Source organism: Scylla paramamosain, chromosome 9 (assembly GCF_035594125.1).
Source record: "Scylla paramamosain isolate STU-SP2022 chromosome 9, ASM3559412v1, whole genome shotgun sequence".
Taxonomy (NCBI): domain Eukaryota; kingdom Metazoa; phylum Arthropoda; class Malacostraca; order Decapoda; family Portunidae; genus Scylla; species Scylla paramamosain.
Genome location: NC_087159.1, coordinates 12695001 through 12722500, shown reverse-complemented (window position 1 = coordinate 12722500; position 27500 = coordinate 12695001). Strand labels below are relative to the sequence as shown.

Genomic DNA, 27500 nt, shown 5'->3' with positions numbered 1-27500 from the left:
GCCTCCGTGCTTGCACCTTGCCTAGTCAAACTCTTTCAGCTCTGTCTGTCAACATCTACCTTTCCTTCTTGCTGGAAGTTTGCCTACATTCAACCCGTTCCTAAAAAGGGTGACCGTTCTAATCCCTCAAACTACCGTCCTATTGCTTTAATTTCCTGTCTATCTTAAGTTTTTGAATCTATCCTCAACAGAAAGATTCTTAAACATCTATCACTTCACAGCCTTCTATCTGATTGCCAGTATGGGTTCCGTCAAGGCCGCTCTACTCGTGATCTGGCTTTCCTTACTGAGTCTTGGTCATCCTCTTTTAGAGATTTTGGTGAAACTTTTGCTGTTGCCTTGGACATATCAAAAGCTTTTGATAGAGTCTGGCACAAAGCTTTGATTTCCAAACTACCCTCCTACAGTTTCTATCCTTCTCTCTGTAACTTCATCTCAAGTTTCCTTTCTGACCGCTCTATTGCTGCTGTGGTAGACGGTCACTGTTCTTCTCCTAAATCTATTAACATTGGTGTTCCTCAGGGTTCTGTCCTGTCACCCACTCTCTTCTTATTATTTATTAATGATCTTCTAAACCAAACTTCTTGTCCTATCCACTCCTATGCTGATGATACCACCCTGCACTTTTCCACGTCTTTTCATAGACGTCCAACCCTTCAGGAGGTAAACATATGCAGGGAAGCCACACAACGCCTGACTTCTGATCTTTCTAAAATTTCTGATTGGGGCAGAGCAAACTTGGTATTGTTCAATGCCTCAAAAAACTCAATTCCTCCATCTATCAACTCAACACAACCTTCCAGACAACTATCCCCTCTTCTTCAATGACACTCAACTGTCCCCCTCTTCTACACTGAACATCCTCAGTCTGTCCTTTACTTATAATCTGAACTGGAAACTTCACATCTCATCTCTAGCTAAAACAGCTTCTATAAAGTTAGGTGTTCTGAGACGTCTCCACCAGTTTTTCTCACCCCCCAGCTGCTAACTCTGTACAAGGGCCTTATCCATCCATATATGGAGTATGCTTCACATGTCTGGGGGGGTTCCACTCATACTGCTCTTCTAGACAGGGTGGAATCAAAAACTTTTCGTCTCATCAACTCCTCTCCTCTAACTGACTGTCTTCACCCTCTCTCTCACCGCCGCAATGTTGCATATCTAGCTGTCTTCTACCGCTATTTTCATGCTAACTGCTCTTCTGATCTTGCTAACTGCATGCCTCCCCTCCTTCTGCGGCCTCGCTGCACAAGACTTTCTTCTTTCTCTCACCCCTATTCTTGTCCACCTCTCTAACGCAAGAGTTAACCAGTATTCTCAATCATTCATCCCTTTCTCTGGTAAACTCTGGAACTCCCTGCCTGCTTCTGTATTGGCCTCGCTGCACAAGACTTTCTTCTTTCTCTCACCCCTATTCTGTCCACCTCTCTAACGCAAGAGTTAACCAGTATTCTCAATCATTCATCCCCTTCTCTGGTAAACTCTGGAACTCCCTGCCTGCTTCTGTATTTCCACCTTCCTATGACTTGAATTCCTTCAAGAGGGAGGTTTCAAGACACTTATCCACCAATTTTTGACCACTGCTTTGACCCTTTTATGGGACTGGCATTTCAGTGGGCATTTTTTTTTTATTAGATTTTTGTTGCCCTTGGCCAGTGTCCTTCCTACATAAAAAAAAAAAAAAAAATATATATATATATATATATATATATATATATATATATATATATATATATATATATATATATATATATATATATATATATATATATATATATATATATCACACACACACACACACACACACACACATACACTGTCATGGCAGACAGAAAAGTCAACACAAACAGGCGCATCTAAAAATCTACATCGCTGAGAACTGCCCTAGTGGAAATACAGAGGTGAGAGTTCACACTGGTTTTACCCATTGCTGTCCCATCTCCAAAAGTGTTTTAGAGAAAGCAGTTAAATTGTTATAATGAGCAGTGAAGAGGGGGCTACTTCGGTCCCCACTATGTTGTTTACATCAATGGGGACCATCCCGAAGGCGAGACAGAGAGACTTCTCGGGATTTGAGGAAGAGGACCAAAGGGTCAGGGTTGGGGAAGCAATGATGAGAAGGAGAATTATCACACTGGAAACCAAAATGAAGGATAGATTTGACAAGATGGAGAAGATGGTTGAAACTTTGATCACCAAGAAGGGGGTGTGGAAAGGTGCATAAGATGATCTACATAAAAAACTAACATTACATGAAAAGAAAGCAATGGAATATGAAGGCAAAGTGGAAGAATTAAACATAAAACAGGAAAACTGGAAGAAAGAACAAGAGGAAGAAAAGATCGATTTTAGGAAAATTGTGGAGGAACAAACCAAGGCATACGACACAAAGCTAACAGAAAAAGTTGTGCAAGTTATAAAACAGAAAGAAAACTTGGTGAGAGACAATGTGGATAAGAAAAAAACTATTATGGTATTCAGCCTGAAGGAAGAGTGTACACCTCAGTGGACTGAAAGAGAAAAGAAGGTAAAAGAGATGTGTGGAAAAATTAGTGGAGACATTACAAGAAGAAAAAGACCTGATTGGAGAGATCGAAGAAATTAAAAGATTGGGTAGATATATTGAGGGTGGACAGTTGTCCTATGAAAATAAGGTTTAGGTCACAAGTGGCAGCTGAAGAAACACTGAGTAAATCCTGGAAACTGGCCAAGGTGGAAGAATATAAACAAGTGTGGATAAAAAAAGATAGAACCAGAGAAGAAAGAGAAACTATAAATGAACTAAGAAAAGAAGCAAATGAAAAAAACTGAAATTATCAGAGGTGGAAAAAAAAAAGTTCTTTTGGAGGGTCATGGACATGAGGTTGAGGAAGTGGTACAGGAGGGAAGTAAATGAGGAAGTAGCATACACGAACATAAATGGACTAATGTCGGCAGTGTTGGGACTAGAAGATTATTTAGAAGAGGAGAAAATGGACATCATGGGAATCGTTAAAGTTAAATTGGCAAGTGAAGGGGATATGTTAAATATTGGTGAAGGAAAATACAACCTCTGGATGAGAAATAGAAAGAATAAACAAGGAGGAGGTGTGATGCTTCTTGTTAGGAAGGATTTATTAGTGGAATCTGTCACATATGAGGTGGAGGAGGCAGAAGTATTGAAAATAAGCTTAAGACAGAATGTGGGAACATACCGTAACGTTGTGGTGACTTATGTTCCCCCCTTTTTCCAACTCTTGGAGTGAGGATGAATATAAGAAAATGCTTGAGGACACAAGACATGTTTGGCAGAGCTGCTTGAGGAAAATGATGATATACTCCTGATGGGGGACTTTAACTGTAAAGAGATATCTTGGGAGAATTAGACCACAGAAGGCATTGAGTCATCATGGGGAAACAAGCTACTAGACCTGGCCATTGAAAATTTCCTGACACAATGGGTTACAGATGACACAAGATTTAGGGGAAATGAAGCACCTTCAAGGCTTGATCTAATTTTCACCAGTGAACAAGAAAGAGCAGAAGCCCTTAAATACACAAACCCAATAAGAAAAAGTGATCATGTGCTGATTCAGTTCAGTTATGGATAATAAACTCAGCATAAGAAAAGAGGACCACAGAAGAGAATGGCTAAACTACAGCAAGACTAACTTTGGACAACTTAGGAAGTATTTCAGTGAAGTGAATTGGAACATAGTTATTCAAAAGGAGGACATAGAGGAAAAATGGACAGCTTTCCTGGACTTTTATAATAAGGTAGAGGAATGGGTAACCAAAAGATTAACAGAGAACCTTTTCAAAAAGGATTGGTACAACAGGAGATGTGCAACAGCTAGATTGGAGAGAGAAAAAGCATGGAACAAATGGAAGAACAAGAGACTGGACCTGTGGAACAATTATATAAGGAAGAGGAATGAATGTCAAAACTCGCAGAGATGAGCAGAAAATTTTTGAAAAGAATGTTGTGGAGAAATGTAAAGACCAACCAAAATTATTGGATTTGGTACAAAGGATTGGTACAACAGGAGATGTGCAACAGCTAGATTGGAGAGAGAAAAAGCATGGAACAAATGGAAGAACAAGAGACTGGACCTGTGGAACAATTATATAAGGAAGAGGAATGAATGTCAAAACTCACAGAGATGAGCAGAAAAATTTTGAAAAGAATGTTGTGGAGAAATGTAAAGACCAACCAAAATTATTTTATAAATTCATCAATGGAAAATTAAAAGAGTAAAGATGAAATAAGCACAGTAAAATCTGGAGAAGAGACAGTGGATGAGCCAAAAAAGGTAGCTGAAGTGTTTAACAGATACTTCCACTCTGTGTTTACTAAGGAAAATTATTTCAGAGGTGAGAGGACAGTATTAGAAAAAGAGACTGACCTAAAGTAGATTAAAACATTAGCAGAAGAAGTAAAAAATATGTTAGAAGACCTGGATGTAAGGAATGCAATGGGTCCTGGTGGTGTATCGAGTTGGATTTTAAAAGTGTGTAGGTCACAGTTAGTCCCAGCGCTGCACAATATAATTAGCACCTCCCTGGTAAAAGGTAGATTACCCATAGATTGGAAACAGGCATATATTATCCCAATTCACAAGACCAGAAGTTAAGAAGATCCATTAAGTTATAGACCTATATTGCTCACAAGTGTGGTGGCAAAGATTTGTTGAAAAGATTATCAAGAACAGATAGGTGAAATACCTAGAAGACAACAAGTTGATAACAGAGAAACAGCTTGGCTTCAGAAAAGGAAGATCTTGTGTTACGAATTTGATAAGTTTCTACTCGAGAGTAATAGATATAGTGCAAGAGAGAGATGGATGGGCTGACTGCATATACTTAGATCTGAGAAAAGCATTTGATAAAGTTCTGCACAGAAGACTAATATGGAAATTGGAAAGAATTGGAGGACTCGGTGGATCACTGTTAAAGTGGATGACTGACTTTTTGATAGACAAATGAGGACAGTAATCAAAGGCAGCAGGTCGAACTGGAGAACAGTAATAAGTGGAATCCTGCAAGGTTCGGTACTTGCACCTATTATGTTCACAGTTTATGTAAATGATATGACAGAAGGCGTAGAAAGTTACACGAACCTTTTCGCTGATAATGCTAAGATTGTGAGGAAAGTAACAAATGAAGAGGACTTCAGTGCTTTAAATCAGGACCTAATTAAAATTAATGAGTGGTCATTGAGGTGGAACGTGGAGTTTAATGCTAAAAAATGTAGTGTGATGAGGCTTGGAAAAAGTGTGAGAAGACCAGTTGCCAACCATTACTTAGGGAATGAGGAAATCTCTATAAGATCAGAAGAAAAAGATCTAGGAGTAATTATTACTGATAATTTGTCATTTGGGAAGCACATAAACAAAGTTATAGGAGAAACATATAATCTGCTGAGAAACATCAAGATAGCATTCTCCTATATTGATGAAAATATGATAAAAAAAAACTGATAACAACGATGATACATCTGAGACTGGAGTACACAGCATTAGTGTGGCTACCAAGTTTGAAAAAGGATACAAGAAAGTTAGAAAGAATCCAGAGAGCTGCAACTAAAATCCCTGCAAGCTTAATAGAGTATAGTTATGAGGAAAGGTTGAAGAGATTGGGCCTGACTACACTAGAAAAACAGAGGGAAAGAGGTGATTTGATAGCAATATGCAGAATATTGGAAGGAATGGAAAAGTTGGATAGAGAAGACCTCGTGATACCAGATACGAGAGACACAAGAGGGCATGGAAGGAAATTGAAAAGGAATGTTTGCAGAAGAGATATCAAAAAACATAGCTTCCCCCACAGAAGTATAACAGTGTGGAATGAACTTAAGGATGAGACTGTGTGCAAAGATAATTCATAAATTTAAAGAAAATCTAGATAAAAGTCAATATGAAGACGGGACGGCATGAGCCTAGCGTGGCTCTTGTCCTGTATTTCACAACTAGGTAAATACACATGCTATTTCTTGTCATATATGATGCACTTAAAAAAAAAAAAAACTGCTCCAAAGATCACCCTTAGCTTTAACTGGTTGTGCTTTGTGTGGTACTTCTGGTATGATATTTTGTGCTCTTGGTTTGAGCTGCAACTTGGACCAAAGCCTGGTTGAGGGGTAGGCTATGAAGTTCAGGGAAAAATGGGGCTTATTTTATTTTTCTAAATATCCCCTGCAAAATTATAGGTGTGTCTTATATTCCAGTGCTGGAAGTACAGTATATATATATATATATATATATATATATATATATATATATATATATATATATATATATATATATATATATATATATCATTGCAGTATTATGAGTTTTCAGGTATGTCACAACAACCACCACAACCAGTCTTCTTTGTATAAGGTGTAACACGAGTTTCTGTGGATATTGCCAGAGGTGAAAGTACAGGTTATTTTAAGTGGAAAATGTTCTATGCACATATACGTTTTGAGGCATTGTCTAGCCACGGTATGAAATTCAAGTGTGGCCTGGTGACATATACAACGGGTATCAGTCACAGGTAACCATGGTAAAGAAACACCATTTCCACACCACATAACTTTTAAGTTGTGCAATACAATCTGAAAGTATTCATTGTCACTCTCAGAAGGAAACAATATGATCTGACTAACATTCAGCTGATTTGCTGCTAACCTTGCTGCTTCTGACTCCAGTGCATAGTGTCGCACAGCTCATTATTTTATTTGTCATTTATTACATCTGTACTATCATTGTGTAATGTTTATCGGTAATCAGTATCGGTCTGTTGGTGTTACTCGTCTCATCATGAGATATTGTAGAGCTCCATACTTATAGAAATCACGACTAAATTACTCTGTTTCATATACTTGCCTTGCCTGGCCATTGTATCTGTTGCCAGGCCACACTTTAATTTCATGCCATAGCTAAACGATGCCTCAAAATGCATGTATGCATAGAACATTTTCCACTTAAAATAAAATGTACTTTCATCTATGGGAATATCCACAGAAACTTGTCCTACCCCCATATATATATATATATATATATATATATATATATATATATATATATATATATATATATATATATATATATATATATATATATATATTGTCATGTATTCCACAAACAATGTAATGCTTGATACCATGAGAGAGAGAGAGAGAGAGAGAGAGAGAGAGAGAGAGAGAGAGAGAGAGAGAGAGAGAGAGAGAGAGAGAGAGAGAGAGACTTGCCTTGTGGCTGATGTGATACTACTGAGTAGTGACAAGCTTGAAGCTTCTACCAAACACAGGACTCAGATATGCCAGGTGTATGACCCAGGTTAAAATGAGACCCCTCTCTCTCTCTCTCTCTCTCTCTCTCTCTCTCTCTCTCTCTCTCTCTCTCTCTCTCTCTCTCTCTCTCTCTCTCTCTCTCATGAACATTTTTTTCCTTTCTCCCTGTCTCCTTCTTGGGTTATACATGCCTTTATTCATATAATTTATTAAGATGGCTGGCTGAAAGCATAAGACAGGTATGTTTGCCTATTCATGGGCTTGATATAATGGAGCAGGCTTTCTACACCATGCAGCTCCACCAGTTGGCCTCTCAGAGGCCAACTGGTGGAGGTCTGTACTCCATGGAATCTCAAGCCAGACTCACTGTGGTGCACTACAATAAGTCTTTAAATTAAATTTAAATTTTAAACTAGCATCTCAAAATAAACTGCTATTGGGCCTGTCCCCTGGGGTGATGGGCAGTTTTTCGCTATGCTGCTGCACTGTGTGGGTAGTGGCAAAGCTGTGTACTAGGTAAATACGGCATGTAGCGCCAAATTAAAATTTTCACCAGCAAAAGGAACAATACCAAGAGCACAATTTCATTTTACGAGTAGACTGCTTGTATCTCAGAACATTCATAACTTGTTACCTTGTAACTTGGAGCCCCTCTGTATATATGTATACACAGTGGTACCTCGTGATTCAAATTTAATTGGTTCTTTTGGGCTGTTTGAATTGCAAAGCAATTTATCCCATTCAAATTAATGTAAAAGAATTAATCTGTTCCAGGTCCCAAAATCCCCTTATTTTTAATTTGATTTAGTTAATGAATTAATTATTTTTGTTTATTTATTTACTTTATTTTTTTATTTATTCATTTATTTATTTATTTTACTTATTTTATTTTTTTCTGGGTTTATGCTGTGTCCTAAACATAGAACTTAATGAAAATGTTCATTATATATAGAAAAAAAAATACAATAAAATAAAACTGTATATTTCAGCATATAAGACAGCACTTGAATCCTCCTAAAAAGGATACAAAAAATGGGACATCCTATGCATCCGTTATAAAAACAATAAACTTAAAACTTTATGCAAAATAGCATAGTAAATAAATACCAATCTCAAAATGATGAGTCATCAAAAGTTCCTGGCATCTTCTGTCTTTAAAACAGTTGTTTATCTTTAGTCTTGAAACCAGTTGTTGTAGTGTACAGTGGTACCTTGTTATACATCTGCTTTGGAATAAGGCCAACTTGGTATATTTCCTGTTCGGACATGATAAATTTTCTTGGTATACGACCTTCTATCTGGAATACAACTCACATGCTAGAACTTCTATGGGTTAAAATGAGTAACGACACTGAACACTATCCTTTTTTACCTCTCGAGACAATGCCATAACTGCCCACGAGCGAGCAGTGTTGCCAGGTTGGCAGGACTCTCTTCCAAATAATAACAGCATCTCCTTTCTCAGCACCGTCCCAGTAGGCACTCGACTCTAACTGAGAAAAGTGAAGTTAAATTTTCATCTATTGCATCAAATTGCTTTTGTATTTACTGTATTTGATGCCATATAAGACTCATCCTTTTTCATAAAAATTGCTCAAAAAATCGCCTTGCATATTATATGTGAATGTGAGGCCGCCTGTAGATTTATTTTTGAAATTTCCTTCACCCATACACCCAAAGACGTACACCACCATATTATAGGCAAGGGTGCTATATCATATTTTTCAATCATAATATGATGCAAGGAAATGTTGAAAATGAAAACACGGCCTTGTTCAATGACACCAAGCGTGTTGTTGACATATGGGCAGCTGAGCTGCGTTCTTAGCCTCGTCTCTTCAACTAGGCCACTACTGGAGTAGTTCCAGGGTAGGGAAGTCTCATTTTGAAGTGACAGGGATAAACTAGTGTATGCTGTTGGGTCTTGCTGAGGATGTGTGTGGCCAGCTATGGTGTGCCTGGACTCGAGGGATATAGAACAGTGATCCATGAGACTGTCCCTTTCCACCAGGTGCAAATGGGGCTAAGTGTGAATGATGTGTGTGAGTGTATTGTGCCTTGTCTGAAGCATCCCATGTGGAACTGCTTGCTTAATTTATAGACAGATAGATTTATTTGTTATTTAACTTTGATCGATTTTATGATTTTAATTATTTATTTTTCTACATTATTTAGGTGGAGAGAAAATTCTGCTTGGTGCTGGAGGATCAGTGGAGCCATTCTGGTCCTTGTATGCTGTGCATAAAAGCCCATATGTGTTAGATTTGTTTGAGGAGTACAGGATTGGTGAGTTGTGCTGCCTTTCTTTTTTATGAATACTGTCTACTTTCAACTGCTATATATATATATATATATATATATATATATATATATATATATATATATATATATATATATATATATATATATATATATATATATATATATTTGGAAACAAAACCAAACATAAAGAAAAAGCATCTTAGCTGCATCTATATAACACAGTTTAGTAGAATATACTAAAATTATTCAATTTAAACATTCATCTGAAAGTATCACAATTGTCAGTGTATCAAATTTAAACATTCATCTGAAAGTATCAAAATTGTCAGTGTATCAAAGCTCAAGTGGCCATTATGCAGTCAGTTATAGAGACTGAAGATTGTATCATCATATCCTAGCAACCTGCTCATCCGAATTGTATCATCATATTCTAGCAACCTGCCCATCCAAAATTGTGCATGTGGTATACATTAGAAATACTTAATACTATTAATATATGCAGGCAGCAATGGCAAATACTGCAAAATAGTCAATTTTGAGTTTCAAACAATAGAATATAAATGCTGTTGTAGGCCTGTTTACAGGGTTTTCTGTAAATAGAGTCATATATTCTCAGAAATTAAAGATCAAGTCATTGTAAGTCAGAAATTTTCTGTGGTGAAATGCTTTTAATGTCATGGTTTGGAAGTTACAAGATATTTAAATATGAATGCACATCAACAAGTGGTTGCATTAGGGGAGGGCATCCTGCAAAGTCCAACTATTACCATATGGAGTATTTTCAGCTATTAATTGCTACAGTTACACACTGCACTCTTGAATTTGATTTTATCCGTATTTGCAAAAATCTTGAAGTGTAATCAAGTAACACCCTCAAGCTCATCTCCAATAACTTTGCTTCATCTTTTCCTCCTTTATTTCAACCTGATTGCACCACTGCCATCTCATCTATTTCTAAAGCTGAACTCTTTGGTCAGACCTTTGTTAAAAACTCTACCTTAGATGATTCAGGGCTTGTTCCTCCCTCTCCTCCACCCTATAACTACTTCATACTACCCATTAACATCCTTCGCAGTGATGTTTTCCATGCCCTCGCTGGTCTAAACCCTCAGAAGGCTTATGGACCTGATGGGGTCCCCCCTATTGTTCTCCGAAACTGTGCCTTGCCTAGTCAAGCTCTTTGAAATCTGTCTATCAACATCTACATTTCCTTCTTGCTGGAAGTTTGCCTACATTCAGCCTGTTCCTAAAAAGGGTGATAATTCCAATTCTTCATACTACTGTCCTATTGCTTTAATTTCTTGCCTATCTAAAGTTTTTTAATCTATCCACATCAGGAAGATTCTTAAACATCTATCACTTCACAACCTTCTTTGATTTTCACACTACCCTCCTATGGCTTCTATCCTTCTCTCTGTAATTTCATCTAAAGTTTCCTTTTTGACCATTTTATTGCTGCTGTGGTAGATGGTCACTGTTCTCCTAAATCTATCAACAGTGGTGTTCCTCAGGGTACTATCCTGTCACCCACTCTCTTCCTATCATCAATAATCTTCTAAACCAAACTCATTGTCCTATCCACTCCTACGCTGATGATACCATCCTGCACTTTTCCACCTCTTTTCATAGATGTCCAACTCTTCAGAAAGTAAAGAGTTCTCACAGGGAAGCCACAAAATTCCTGACTTCTGAGCTGTCTAAAATTTCTGATTGGGGCAGAGCAAACTTAGTATTGTTCAATGCCTCAAAAAGTCAATTCCTCCATCTATCAACTCGACACAACCTTCCAGACAACTATCCATGCTTCTTCATTGACACTCAACTGTCCCCTTCTTCTACACTGAACATTCTCAGTCTGTCCTTTACTTATAATCTAAACTGGAGACTTCACATCTCATCTCTAAAACAGCTTCTACGAAGTTAAGCGTTCTGAGTCATCTCTGCTGCTAACTCTGTACAGGGGCCTTATTCATCCACATATCAAGTATGCTTCACATATATGGGAGGATTCCACTCACACTGCTATTTTAGACAGGGTGGAATCAAAAGCTTTTTGTCTTACCAAGTCCTCTCCTCTAACTGACTGTCTTCACCTTCTTTCTCATTGCTGCAATGTTGCATCTCTTGCTATCTTTTACCACTATTTTCATGCTAACTGCTCTTCTGATCTTGCTAACTGCATGCCTCTCCTCCTGCGACCTCACTCCACAAGACTCTTCTTTCTCTCATTCCTATTCTGTCCACCTCTCTAATGCAAGAGTTAACCAGTATTCTCAATCATTCATCCCTTTCTCTGGTAAGCTCTGGAACTCCCTGCCTGCTTCTGTATTTCCACCTTCCTATGACTTGAACACTTTCAAGAGGGAAGCTTCAAGACACTTATCCTGTTTTTTTTTACCATTCTATTTGAGATCTATATGTGAACTGGCAGTAAGTGGGCCCTTTTCTTTGCTCATAATTTTTTTTTCCCTCCTGTCCAGTGATCCTCTTATAAAAAAAAAAAAAAAAAGTAACACCCACCATTGCAGCCCTCCCTCCCCGTTGTCAACTCCTACCATGTTCTCCTTTAAACTTCGTGTAAATTCTAAACTATGATCATTTGATGATTGAATATTTCTGATTTGTGCCCATATGCTTAGACAAGTGTGCAGAGCAAAAAGTGTATTACACTTCAGAATGATATGCTGAAATGCAAAGTGGATTACACATTTGTGATGTGCTACACAATTTCACCCCTTAGCTGTACACATTATTGGAACATTCTGTGAAATGTGTAGAGGAAAGTGAACAGGTCCTACCCAGTTCACTTTGCATTACACATTAAAGAATTTTCAAGAAGTTGCATTACACATTGTAATACAGCTTTTGATTCCAGGTATATATGACTCAGTTAGTATATGCAGGGTACAAACTAAAATATTTAATACTTTTATAGTGAGAAAGTGATAACCCAAACATTGGTTAAAACCCCATGAATCTAGTCATTAAAATAAAAGACAAAAGCAACAAACTTCAACTCCTTTAGCAAGGTGTGTACACAATGAAGATTTCATACTCTTTTCTTACTTGGTAAAGGTAAATTTATATAAATGCACCCATCTAATATTTTCAGACAAAACTATAGTTTACTGGTAGATTTTGATGTGCCTTGAATGAATCAAGTAGCCATTTCTGGCACAGAGCAGCTTACCGAGTGGGGGGGATCCATTTACAAAACAAGAAAAAAAAATCACAACCTCATAGCTCAGAAATTATCTATGATGATCACAAAGAAAATTCACTTAAAAGTAATTTCGTCGTGATCATCATAAATATTTCTTTGTGAATGTAACGATATATAACACATGCCTACTTATGAGTCTCAAAGGAAAGAAAACTACTTCTAAAACTGAAGTTTTGCAAGGTGTATGGAGAGGCCACAAATGCCTGCCAAGAGAAGAGGTATTGGAAAGAAAACTTACTGGTGCTTGAGAGGGTTATAACTTAACTGTACTAGTGAGCTAAAAAGACACCAAACATACTTGAGACAAAGTACCAAAATTGGTAACCATTTTTTTGTTTTCTTTTATGTTGGAGGGACACTGGACAAGGGCAACAAAAATCCAATAAAAAAAATGCCCATTGAAATGCCAGTCCCATAAAAGGGTCCAAAGCAGTAGTCAAAAATTGAAGGAAAAGTGTCTTGAAACCTCCCTCTTGAAGGAATTCAAGTCACAGGAAGGTGGAAATACAGAAACAGGCAGGGAGTTCCAGCATTTACCAGAGAAGGGGATAAATGATTGAGAATACTGGTTAACTCTTGTGTTAGAGAAGTGGACAGAATAGGGGTGAGAGAAAGAAGAGAGTCTTGTGCAACAAGGCCACAGGAGGGGGGGAGGCATGCAGTTAGCAAGATCAAAAGAGCAGTTAGCATGAAAATAGCGGTAGAAGACAGCTAGAGATGCAACATTGCGGCGATGAGAGAGAGGCTGAAGACAGTCAGTTAGAGGAGAGGAGTTGATGAGACGAAAAGCTTTTGATTCCACCATGGTTTAAACTAATGTAACTTGCAGATGATATTGCAGTTACTGGGTGCAGTCATTTCAGGAACTATTTTTGGTTGATCCCCATGGATTTCTGACCCTCTGACCTTGTCTATTTAATCTGAAATCTGTTAAAAGCAGGTCCACTGGGTTTAAAATATCAATATTAGCATCAGTGGAAAAAAAATTGTATCTTTATCCCTCACTTATTAATCAACTTGTTCTGGTTTACAGGGTATTTTGAAGTTAGGATGAGATGGTTCAACTCAGCTTCCCTGTAAGCTGACAAAATCACTAATCTGGCATTCTACAAGTCCCAGTTATGCTGGTTTAGTGATAGTTGACCTTTAATATCGATAAGTTTTTGGACACACTGTTGAAGGGTAGGTTGCCAGAATATGATGGTGCAACTTTGTCTCCATGATGGCAACTATTGTTTCATTACAGCTGATCTGAGTAATGTGATGAAATGGTGCTCTGTCAGATTCATTTTTTCCCTACTTTTCCTTTGTTTATTATATTATTTATTCTCTCTCTCTCTCTCTCTCTCTCTCTCTCTCTCTCTCTCTCTCTCTCTCTCTCTCTCTCTCTCTCTCTCTCTCTCTCTCTCTCTCTCTCTCTCTCTCTCTCTCTCTCTCTCTCTCTCTCTCTCTCTCTCTCTCTCTCTCTCTCTCTCTTGTGCTAATGCCTCATAATTAAAGCTCAGGCATTTGAGGCTATGTTGAGTACAATTTTGGAGAGGTAGTGCTTTTCTTTCCCTCTTTATGTCTGTGCAATCTAATGTCTGTGACATGGAGAAACCCTGCTGTTCTTTTAAATCATTCATTCTTGTGCATTCATTCTCATTTTTTTCCTTTAGTATCATTCACTCCTTTCTCTTTATTTTCCTTACTGCAACCTTCTCATGCATTAAAAGAGATCTCCCATTTTCTTTTTCTCTCTTCCTTTTTCCTCTCCTTTGAGAATGAAGCTGGTAAATGCCAAGTTTGTTGTGTATTATGTTACTACCAACATTATAAAATTCAATTTTTTTTTTATTCATTTATTTTTTTAATGTACATCTATTTATTTCAAGGAAACCTGGCACCTGATGATGTTGGTGAATCAGTGAGAAATATGGATGATCCTTATAGCAATGAACCTAGAAGACATGCAGCACTCAAACCTTCCTCCAAGAAACCTTTCAATGCAGAACCACCTTTGATTCTCCTTGTGGACAGTCTCATTACCCCAAAGCAAGTGTTTTCCTGTCATGCAAATGTAGACAAAAGCAAATACATACAGTTAGGTTAATGTTCATTGTGTTGCTATCTCACAATAATGGCTGTTTATTCCAGTGAATTGTTTTATGTGCGGAATCACTTGCCCGTCCCAGATATTGATGCTTCGACATATGAACTTGAAGTGTGTGATGAAAAATCAGAAAAAGAAAAGGTCTTGATGCTGAAGGATCTCAAGAAGTATCCCAAACATACTATTACTTCCACCATTATGTGTGCTGGCAACCGCAGGTCAGAAATGACAAAGGTGAGCCACCTTTAACCTTATCTGCTGTAATACTTCAGATTTGTAATACATATAGAGGATCTGTCCTTTCTGCTTGTACAGAGCCAGAATTTTCGTATACCACAGATCAGCCAAGACCAAAAGGAATAGATTGTCATGGGCCTACACTAATGCCATTCCCCAAATGAAAAATAATAGCAGAACTGAGAGAGGACCCAATTTGGTTTCTGAGGTATCTTGATTTTCCTCTTTTGAAATAGTTTATCATAGGCAGGAAGAAATACAGAAAGACAGGGAGCTGCAGAATTTACCAGTAGAAGGAAAGAAAGAGCAAAGATATAATAGAAATTATACTTATTATACATATTAAAAATGAGAATAAATATTGTTGTGTGTAAGGAGGATATGAGAGGGGAGAGACATGCAAGTTGGCCTTGAGTGCCTCTCCAGGAATATGTCAGGGAGATTCACCAAGGGTAATAATAATGAAGTCCCTCTGAAAAATAGACAAAGAGGGGAGCTGGCAGAGTTGGCCAGTTTAAGATCCCCTAATACATCTTGTCTTCTGAAACCATTTACCATATTTCCTTGAGTATAGGTTGAGTTCTGAAGGCCAGGTATTTAAGTAAAAGATTGGGGCTTTTATTATATACAGGGATAAGAATTCTAATGTTGAAAATCTAGGAATCCAAACATGATACAAAGGGACAGTAGCAACTCTTGGCTGCAGAAATGAGATATTTCCTGATGATCAGTAAACAAGACAAATCTTTACCAGTTACCTAGTAATAAATAGGTGTGTTGTGCCTTTAGTTGATAAAGCTCACAAATTGATGATAATTTACTGGACTTTATCTTGCGAATTCAACAGTCTTTGTTGAAATGTTGAGCACAGGCTTGGTTACCATGTATGTACATAATGAAAACACCCATGGATTGAAATACACAGTAAAAATTACCCTTCAGTGATTTTCACATTCAGCATATACAGTACCACATTACATGTTCTTGTTTACATCTGCTGTCACGATTCTGCTGCTCTGTAGTTCCCCACCCTCCCCTACTTTCTTTCCTCCGTTAAATCCCTTCAAAACTAAGCCTTAAGGTTCCTCCCACTTGACCTGTCTTACTTAGTCCATACCAGAAAGAGAGAGAGAGAGAGAGAGAGAGACCTGCTTCTCTTCCATTGTTCAGTCAGATAAGTAAAGTGTGATATAGGTATGTATACTACAAAAGCTTTGTGTGTGTGTGTGTTAAGGCAAAACTGAATGGACTGTGTCATCACTGAGGTTGGTGGGTAAATGAGACAATGGGGGCTACTGGTTGACACAATCACTTTAAAAATTAAGCTAAATATTTATTCATATTGAAAATTACTAAACTTATATAATAATGACAATATTAATAATGTATTATTGTTATTATTATTGTTAGAAGTAGTAACAATACTGTAGTAAAGGTATTAGCACTTACATACATAGCAGTAATAGCAGTATTATTATTATTATTATTATTATTATTATTATTATTATTATTATTATTATTATTATTATTATAATAAATGAAATGGAGATCTGTGTGTGCCTGTGCATGTAGTGCTCATGTGTGAGGACAGTTATTCCACATCTTAATCACCTGAGTGAATAAGGAAGGAGGAGCAGTTGTTTGTTTCTCTCTCTCTCTCTCTCTCTCTCTCTCTCTCTCTCTCTCTCTCTCTCTCTCTCTCTCTCTCTCTCTCTCTCTCTCTCTCTCTCTCTCTCTCTCTCTCTCTCTCTCTCTCTCTCTCTCTCTCTCTCTCTCTCTCTCTCTCTCTCTCTCTCTCTCTCTCTGCTCATATTCCCATAAAATGTGGTGGTGATACTACTGTATAACTTCATTACCACCACATCACTTAAAAATTAACTTTTTTTTTTTAAGGTAGATGTTAGGTGTTGCTACCCTACATATAGGTGATCAACCTCTATGCAAGGTATACCATGAATTACTAGATAATTTCCTGGGCAGAAATCAGGAGTTCATCTATACTTGAGATCAAACTATACATGGGGAAATACAGTAGTAAGTCATAATTAGAAGGAAATATTAGAAACAAGAAGGGAGTAAAAGATATGAAAGAGTGAAGCTACTCCTTAACTTTTAAATTAGTAGGGTGGGCAGAATAGGACTAAGAATATGTAGAAAGTCTTGTCCTGTGAGGCTGCATGAGTGAAGAAGAGGTATACCATTAGTATGTTCAGTAAATCAGTAACCACAGAAATAATGATGCAAGATTGTAAGAGAATTAGGACAATCTGTTAAAAGGAAGGAATTGATGTAATAAAAGGTTTTGACCTCACTCTGTTTAGGAGAGCTGTATGAATTGATCCTTCTCGTATATGGGAGCAGTACTCCATACATGGACAGATAAGGTCCCTATGTAGACTTAGCAGCTGGAAGAAGGAAAAGTATTGGTGGAGGCAACACAGAGCACCTCACTTCATGGAAGCTGCTTTAGCAAGAGATATTAATTTCTCTTGAGTTGAAAAGGTTAGATGCAAGTCACAACCAGAATAAACCAGTTTTACTATTAGGTCCTGATGTGGATCATGAGTATGGTGCACACTTGACTCTCATGCAGTTTGATAAGTGAGGACTGGTCCTCTCACTCACTAGAAGCTAGGGGCTAAGATTTACATTTTGTGTTTGTGTGCATGTGTGAGAGAGGCTGAAAATGTACGCACAGTAAAATCCCTCTTATCCGGCATCAACGGGACCGCCGACATGCCGGATACTTGAATATTGCCAGATACTTGAATAGAAATGAAATTGTCCACAATCACCACCCTACACTCACGCATCTTACCATAACAAAGATCAGCTGATCGCCGTGCCACGCGTTGCCACCCGCGCTGCCACCTCACACTCACCAACACACAGTTGTAGCATTGGGCCTGTAATTGTGACTCCTGATCTTTTCAAGCTGAACCACTCGTATAACACTTTGTCCATCATTTTACCACGATGATACTGCAGTGTGTGATGATTTTCTGCTGCCTTTGGGGTGTCGGTGGCTTTCATGTAATCCCGCAACTTTTTCGTTTGGGATTTAATGTCATAAATAGTTGATGACCCCACACCATATTCCGCCATTAGTTGCTGTCTGCTTTCACCTATCTCTAATTGTCAACAAATGTCTACCTTCTGCTTAAGTGTAAGCACAACACGCTTCCTCTTTTCTACAACTTTAGGCATGATGAAGGCGTCAGGCGATAAACAGTGCACACGCAGGACTGAGTCACTGAGTAAACACAGTGCAGTGGGCCGCGGGTGGCGCGAAGCAGTGCGCTCTGGTGGCGAGGGGACAAAGTATGCCTCGCGCGGGAATTTTAATCGATTTTATGAGTACACATTGATTTTTTTTATTGATTTTAAGGCTCGGGGAAAAATGTGCCAGATACTTGAAGCTGCCGGATACTCGAATGCCGGATGAGAGGGATTTTACTGTATTAATATTAAAGGATTACAGCAGCAAGTGGAAGTGTTTTGCAACAAAATTTGAAAAATTATATGTACTTGGTGGTGTGTGGTGCCTTCCAGGCAAGACTTAGTTCTGCAGGTGAGGGCAATGGCATGTAATGCACGCAGGAAAACTGGAGACTGGGGGCACACCAGAGCCTGGACAGCACTTTAGGTAGCAAGGTGCAGGCAGGAGTCACAACCTTAAATGTTGGGTGTCCTGCATGTGGTGTCATGTGGCAGCAGTGGGTGGGTGTAAGGGTCAAGGCAACTTGACAAGGGTGGTGGATTCAGGCAGGGATCAGGTCACAGCCTCAGTCATGCCTAGGTGATGGGGATGGTGTAGGGTGGTAGCATCCCCCACACTAAGGGACACCCTGCCTCATGAAAATTAGCAGTTGATACTTGTCAGCCTTGTCCATCCTCATGCCTCACACTTGCCCTGTGCACCCACACCACTTATGGTCCAGCTTCATCAAAGTTCTCTGATAGATGTGAATTCACTGTTTTTCATTCAATGCCCAGATATGGTTTGTAATTTGTCTTTAATTTTGTTCCACTTCCCCTTGTTACTGAAGGATTGGGCTTGGTAGGGACAAGGAGGGGGGAAAGTTCACATTTTGTTCTGTGGCTGCTCCCAGGAGCACCTGCACATGTGTCTTGACCTTTGGAGATCAGGAGACACGTATGTGTGTGTGTGTGTTGGCATATATATATATATATATATATATATATATATATATATATATATATATATATATATATATATATATATATATATATATTGAACAATTCCTGAGTGTTCACTGGTTTGCTTTCAAGGTCAAGGGAGTCAAGGGATTAAGTTGGGGCCAGGCAGCTATTGGAAATGCAAAATGGAGTGGAGCACGTTTGTGTGATGTTCTCAAGGACATGGGGATTGAAGATGGCAAGACAGATGCTCTGCATGTACAGGTTGGTTTGTGTCTGAATTTTTATTAAGAATTAAGCTTGGATGCATGGTCACAAAAATTAAAATTTGTGACATTAAATATCAAATTGCCTCATTTAAAAAAAAACACGTATGACATACCTAATTTCTTTTTTAATAATACAATATCTTACAGTTTGAAGGACTTGATACTGATCCTGCTAACATGCCCTATGGAGCTAGCATTCCAATTGAAAAAGCATTAGATCCACATGGAGATGTAATTTTGGCCTACGAAATGAATGGAGAACCTATTCCTCGTGACCATGGCTACCCAGTCAGAGTCATTGTGCCTGGAGTGGTTGGAGCTAGAAATGTGAAATGGCTAGGTGAGTCACATCTCTATTTTGTAAAAGGTCAAGCATGCATATAGTAAAAGTGATGCCCAACAGTACATAATATTAAAGTTTTTCCTCTGTTGTAGTGAGGATTTGTGTAGTTACCATTTACACGTGAATTTGTTACACAAGGATGGAACTGATGACGTTAGGAATGCCATATAGTTGGCATTCCATAGTTATTTTCATTTCCTCAGCTCTACAAGTAGAAGATAAAAAAATTTTGATCATTGCAACACATTTCCTTGAGTAATGCAATAGGATTTTACTTAGGCACAGAATTGCACTGAATCATCCCCTGTGTTCAGTCACTTATAACTGGGTATATCTGGTAACTCAACAGAGTCAGTCATACATACTACCAGGCTTGCGTGATTGTGCATGTGTCCACCACAAGCAGTTGTCTGGCTGTGAAGGAGGGAGGTAATCTACTTCATTATCAGGAATTTTGTTGTAGTGGACTACTTTTATTGTGGTCATATATTTGTGACTAGTGCTTGAAGATGGCTATTATCAGGATTGGTATTAAGAAAAAAAAAAGCCTAAGTATATTTTTTAGGGGGTTTAAAAATATATTTTATTTATCAGAATTTAGTTATTTATTATAATGATAATTAAGGTCTATGTACATATACATGAAAAATGTAAAAGGAGTCAAATGTGATCCATTCATTTCCTGTAAAACATAAGTTAACACAGGCTTTGTCCAACCAGACCAATGTATGTCAGCATGACCTAAACAAGTGTGTGTTCTTCATTAAAAGTGTCAAAATCTTTCAAGATCTAGCTCCCCTTGTAATTTCTGGCACCTAGCCAAAAACATCTCCAATAACTTTGCTTCTTCATCCTTCCTTCATTTATTTCAACTTTGATGGCACCACTGCCATCTCATCTATTTATAAAGCTGAACTCTTCACTCAAACCTTTGCAAAAAACTCTATCTTTGATGATTCAAGGCTTGTTCTTCCCTCTCCTCCACTCTCTGACTATTTCATGCTACCCATTAATATCCTTTGCAATGATGTTTTCTATGCCCTTGCTAGCCTTAACCCTCAGAAAGCTTACAAACGTGATGGGGTCCCTCCCTTTTTTCTCCGAAACTTTGCCTCTTTGCTTGAACCTTGCCTAGTCAAACTCTTCAATTTCTTTCTATCAGCAACAACCATTCTTTCTTGCTGGAAGTTTGCCTAAATTCATCCTGTTCCTAAAATGCATGACCATTATAGTCCCTCAAACTATCATCCTATTGCTTTAATTTCCTGCCTTTCTAAAGTTTCAAATCTATCCTCAACAGGACAATGCTTAAAACATCTGTCACTTCACAACTTTCTATCTGATCGCCAATAAGGGTTTCATCGAGGCTGCTCTACTGGTGATCTTCTGGCTTTCCTTACTGAGTCCTGGTCATCCTCTTTTAGGGATTTTGGTGAAATTTTTGCTGTTGGCCTAGGCATATGAAAAGCTTTTAATACAGTCTGGCACAAAGCTTTGATTTCAAAGCTACCCTCCTTTGGCTTCTACTCTCTTTAACTTCATCTCAGGTTTCTTCTCTGATCATCCTATTGCTGCTGTGGCAGATGGTCATTGTTCTTCTAAATCTGTTAACAGTGGTGTTCCTCAGGGTTCTGTTCTGTCACCCACACTCTTCCTATTATTCATTAATGATTTTCTAAACCAAACTTCTTGTCCTATCCACTCCTATGCTGATGATACCACCCAGCACTTTTCCACTTCTTTTTGTAGATGTCCAACCCTTCAGAAAGTAAAGAGTTCTCACAGGGAAGCCACAGAATTCCTGACTTCTGAGCTGCTTAAAATTTCTGATCGGGGCAGAGCAAACTTAGTATTGTTCAATGCCTCAAAAAGTCAATTCCTCTATCTATCAACTTGACAACCTTCCAGACAATTATTCCCTCTTCTTCAGTGACAATTGTCCCTCTCTTCTACACTGAACATCCTTGGTCTGCTCTTTACTTGTAATCTAAACTGGAAAGTCCACATCTCATCTCTAGCTAAAACAGCTTCTATGAAGTTAGGTGTTCTGAGTTGTCTCCACCAGTTTTTCTCATCCCCCAGTTGCTAACTCTATACAGGGGTATTATCCGTCCATATATGGAGTATGCTTCACACGTATGTGCTTCACACGTATGGGGGGGAAGTTCCACTCATACCACTCTTTTACGCAGGGTAGAATCAAAAGCTTTTTGTCTTATCAGCTCCTCTCCTCTAACTGACTGTCTTCAGTCTCTCACTGCCACAGTGTTGCATATCTTGCTATCTTCTACTGTTAATTTCGAGCCAACTGCTCTTCAGATCTTGTTAACTGCATGCCTCTCCTCCTCCCATGACCTTGGTGCACAAGATTTTCTTCTTTCTCTCACCCCTGTTCTGTCCATTTCTCTAATGCAAAAGTTAACCAGTATTCTCAATCATTCCTGTATCTGGTAAACTTTGGAACTCACTTCCTGCTTCTGTATTTACTCCTTTCTATGACTTGAACTCCTTCAGGAGGGAGGTTTCAACACTAATCCTGTAATTTTGACAACTGGCACAGTGGACTTTATATATATATATATATATATATATATATATATATATATATATATATATATATATATATATATATATATATATATATATATATATATATATATATATATATATATATATATGCTCTTAGCTGGTGCCCCTCCTACATGAAAGGAAAAAAAACTTCAAACCTTTTGTTTCATTCTAGGTTACTTTTTAATTGCTCATTTAAATTGATTTACGTAGGTATTTACTCAGGTATTATGCAACTTTCTTGTGAGAAAAAGAAACAGGATCCTGCATGGAGGCCAGAAAAATATGGCCATCACTGAAATAACTAGGTGTATGAAATGCTCTTAAGATAACCATCTAGGACTGTGCTCTCTATCTCCCTGATAGCTCATTCCTTGAGGGAGCATCCCCAAATGGATGAGCCTCCACCTCCCTCTATCAAATTCTCAAACCATTTTATGCTTGATGAAGCAGTTTGCCTCTACTAATACATCTTTCCCCTATCACTCCATCTCCCAAGTGACCTCCCTGTCTATTAGTATCTTTAGTTTTGCTCATATACACTTGCTTTACAAATTAGGGCATTTGCTATCAGACAAGTTGCCAGTGATCACTAGCCATTTTAATGCAAGGGTCGGTCAACACTTGCACAGTTCTGTGGAGAAACACATTCTAAAAATCCCTTGTGATGCATCTTGATGTACTGTACCTATATGCTACAAAGCATTAATCCTAAGTTTTCATGATAACAGTATCTGCAGAATCTGATGATGCACACAACAGAACAGTCATTATAAGCTAAATGCTTGCAACTAGGCTCCCATAGTTTTCACATTTATTTATAGTCTGTTACTTCATATTTAGTTTGAATCAGTTTTCCGTTGATTTCTACAGGGACCAATGATTTATCTGGCAAATCCCCCAAAAAGCTGAGCAAGTGTTATTTGTGCCGCCAGGATGTTGTGACGGCCAAAACTGTACCGAGACAAAAGGCCCAGTCATTATCAAACACAATGACTTCTACAAAACACCAAAAAACCTGAGGTGCGAGATGATACATCCCAAACCTGCAATAATGTGCATAGTATTTAGCTTGTTTTGCCTTATTTCTTGCTCTCTGCTTGATGAAGGTGGCTAGAAATGTTCTTAATATTTGATTAGTTGGTTTAATAACACAAATCACAAAGATTTTTTTCCAGCTGACTTTATGTGTAAAATTAAGTCAGCTGGTGAATCTGGCAGTTTTTCCAGACCATAGCAAACACTCTAATTGTTTACATCCTCTCAATATAGCCATACCATCTCACTTTGTTCTTTTTCACCCATTTTACCACTCATTAATTTACACACTTGCTAAAGTACTCATACACACTTTCATTGCTCTTATCCTCCCTTATCTTACCACTCCACATTCCCCTCTTAGATTTCCACAGTTTGCATGGTTGATTCATGTGCATTATTTCGCTTCTAAATATCTGATCTTTACATTAGTGACGGTCAGAGTGCTGTGCATCTTCATAGGTTACTCCTTTACAGCCAGACAGCTGTTTGAGTTGTGTATATGCATGCCTGGCAGTACCATTCTCAAATATTTAAGTTGCCAGATGTAACCAATACTGACTCTGACTGTAGGGGATGATCTATCTTGCAAGTTAAATCTAAATACATCACCATAGGAAATACTTGTGTTCAAATTGCATCCAGGTAAAGTGAGAGAGAGACTGCCTTAAGTTGCTTACCAATCATTATGAATCCTATTAAAGAAAGTTAGGCTCCAGTTACAAGGTAGGAATGTTCAGACTACAGGTCTGTAATAAGAATAAGGGTGAGAGGACTTTCCTATATACATATAGTAGACTGTGTGTACATGGTGTGAAAAATGTAATATCTTGAGGTAGTGAAACTCTTAAGCTTGAGTCTTTACAAATCATATCAAGAGGCTCAAATATACAGTAAACCCTCATTATACTGGACTAATTGGGGTGAAGCCACTGACATTAAAGGCAAAAATCCAATAAAAGTGGTGGTGAGTGGATCAGCAGTGCCACAACCTCTAACCAGCCCTCCTTTCCTACCCTCCTCTCCCTTCCCTCTCCATCCATCCCCCCCCCTCTCTCTCTCTCTCTCTCTCTCTCTCTCTCTCTCTCTCTCTCTCTCTCTCTCTCTCTCTCTCTGCGCTATGGACAGGATTTTCCACCTAGCAATGTGAGCGGTAGAGTGGGGAAAAGATGCCATCTTGATCTAGGTGGGTAAGTGGTCAGGAGTGCCACAACCTCTAACAACATCTACCAGTGCAAGACTTAGGCAGAAGTAGTGTATGGGTGTCAGGGTTGTGCTACTGGCCAGCCCAGATCATTATACAGCAATGTGAAAATTGATATTTTTTCTATATATTATGGCAGATGGAAAACACCAAATTATGACTAGAAATACCATAATTCAGGCATAAGTATGGTTGGTGCTGCATGCACTCACCACCGACAGCACCGCCACCACTTAACAGGATTTCTTACCAGAATGAGCTCACTAGAAGGAAGCTCCAAACATGCCAACACGCCAGTGTTAAAAAATATTTGTGATGATGGCAAACATGTACCTGATGTAAAATACTGTGGAATGTGTGTTATAAGCAATTAGTGAATTGTCAATAATAATACACAGTTAATATTCTAGCCACTGGCTGGATGTTCCACCTCATTTACCGACATCTATCCAGTAAATCCAACGGATGGTCTGTAGGCCATACGTGTCCGTTAAATGCGGAAATCCACTATAACAGAGTCCATTATAACGAGCGTTTACTGTGATATATATATATATATATATATATATATATATATATATATATATATATATATATATATATATATATATATATATATATATATATATATATATATATATATATATATATACACACACACACACACACACACACACAGTGAACCCTCAGTTTATCATGGTTCATTTATCACCGATTCATTTTTTCACGTATTTTTTTTATCAAGTCCTAATTATTTTTACAATGTGGAAAGTCCCACTTTATCGCGGAAAAATCAGTTATTATATTATATAAAATGCACGCTAAGTCGTGGCGTGGGTCAAGGAAATACCTAGATAAGGGTTTAGGTGCACTTGTATAATTGGCAACACTGCCTACTGATAATGTGGTGGCACAGTTTACACCAACCAGTCACCATCAACAGTCAGCTGTTGGCAGGCACAGTGGGCACCAGCTGGTGTTGGTTGGTTGGCCGTGCAAGCAATAATTTTTGTTGCCACTCACATTGTTTGTAGGTTAGTGTACTTAGGTTGGCGGCAATTTGGGGTGTTCATGTGAGTGCTGTACATTGCTGTTACTGTTGGATGGTGGTTGGGTTGGATGATTGTGCAGAAGCAGGTTTTGACACCAGTCAGTGTGTATGAGTTGTTATTCTTGTGCTTTAGTGTGTTATGTAAATGTACAAACATTCTAGTTATTGTTGGGTTGGTGTGCTGTGCGCACGGTGCATCTTCCTAATTCACCAAGTTGGTGGTTAATCACCATTACTGCCACACGGAGGTGAGTGGTTCAGTTAGTGTTTTTTTTTTCTCCAACCACAGTCAATATATCACGGGTTTCAGTACTTCGCGGGCACCTTTGGAACATAATCCCGCAATGAACAGGGCTCTCTCTCTCTCTCTCTCTCTCTCTCTCTCTCTCTCTCTCTCTCTCTCTCTCTCTATATATATATATATATATATATATATATACACATAGTGGAACCTAGATTCTCGAACTTAATTCGTTCCTGAATGTCATTTGAAATCGGAGACGTTCGAAAACCGAAACTATTTTCCCAATAGGAATCATTGTAAATTGGATTAATCTGTTCCTAGACACCAGTCTACATTGTCTTAGCAGCACATGACAGACACTACCCACAGCCAAGATGGCTGCTTCACATCTCCAGCTCACAAATTATTCATCCAGAAAGGATGTAATGAATGAACTTAGTGACACAGAACTCCTCAGAATATATTGTTTTGACTGATCTAGTGAGGGAAGCCTTACAGAGGGACACAGGGAGGAGCAACCCGTTTACTGCCAAAATGAAGATGATCATAACACTTTGACATCTTGCTTCTGGAAAAATGCAGTTTTACATTACTGGTGGTGGTGGGGGTCATCAAAAGAGCCACAGGTGGCTCAGGATTACTCCCGAGTGCTGAAAACTATTTGTGTATATTGAGGCTTTTCAACGGGATCACATTTACGTTATTTCAAAGACAATCATTGACTTGCACTGTGTCTCTCCTCCAATTCTGTATATAAAAAACAAAGGAAATATTTATAGAAATTAAAAATTAGTAACAAACGGCAGCTTTCGCTAAGTTTTTTTAAGATTTGAAATCAAGTAACTTGTTCTAGAATTGAATTATGGTACCGCAACCGAAGCAATAATGAGTTCAAAATTTTGTTAGAAAAACCAAATTGTTCAAAAAAGGAGGCATTCAGTAACCAAGGTTCCACTGTGTGTGTGTGTGTGTGTGTGTGTATATATATATATATATATATATATATATATATATATATATATATATATATATATATATATATATATATATATATATATATATATATAGTGTTCCTAAAAAGAGTGACCGTTCTAATCCCTCAAACTACCGTCCTATTGCTTTAATTTCCTTCCTGCCTATCTAAAGTTTTTGAATCTATCCTCAACAGGAAGATTCTTAAACATCTATCACTTCACAAACTTCTATTTGATTGCCAGTATGGGTTCCATCAAGGCCGCTTTACTGGTGATCTTCTGGCTTTCCTTACTGAGTCTTGGTCATCCTCTTTTAGAGATTTTGGTGAAACTTTTGCTGTTGCCATGGACATAACAAAAGCTTTTGATAGAGTCTGGCACAAAAGCTTTGATTTCCAAACTACCCTTCTTTGGCTTCTCTCCTTCTCTCTATAACTTCATCTCAAGTTTCCTTTCTGACTGTTCTATTGCTGCTGTGGTAGACGGTCACTGTTCTTCTAAATCTATTAACAGTGGTGTTCCTCAGGGTTCTGTCCTGTCACCCACTCTCTTCTTATTATTCATTAATGATCTTCT

General features: G+C 38.1%; 1 protein-coding gene across 5 annotated transcripts in view; it reads left to right on the top strand.

Moving 5' to 3' along the window:
• Positions 1-27500, top strand: part of LOC135103638 (sulfite oxidase-like) — a 48654-nt gene that overhangs the window by 10013 nt on the left and 11141 nt on the right. For all 5 annotated transcript variants that reach the window (XM_064010183.1, XM_064010184.1, XM_064010185.1 and 2 more), the window contains 5 exons: positions 9434-9544; positions 14618-14777; positions 14880-15069; positions 19366-19497; positions 19650-19842. In XM_064010183.1, the coding sequence (XP_063866253.1) occupies positions 9434-9544; positions 14618-14777; positions 14880-15069; positions 19366-19497; positions 19650-19842 (786 nt within the window). The remainder of the gene's footprint in view (positions 1-9433; positions 9545-14617; positions 14778-14879; positions 15070-19365; positions 19498-19649; positions 19843-27500) is intronic.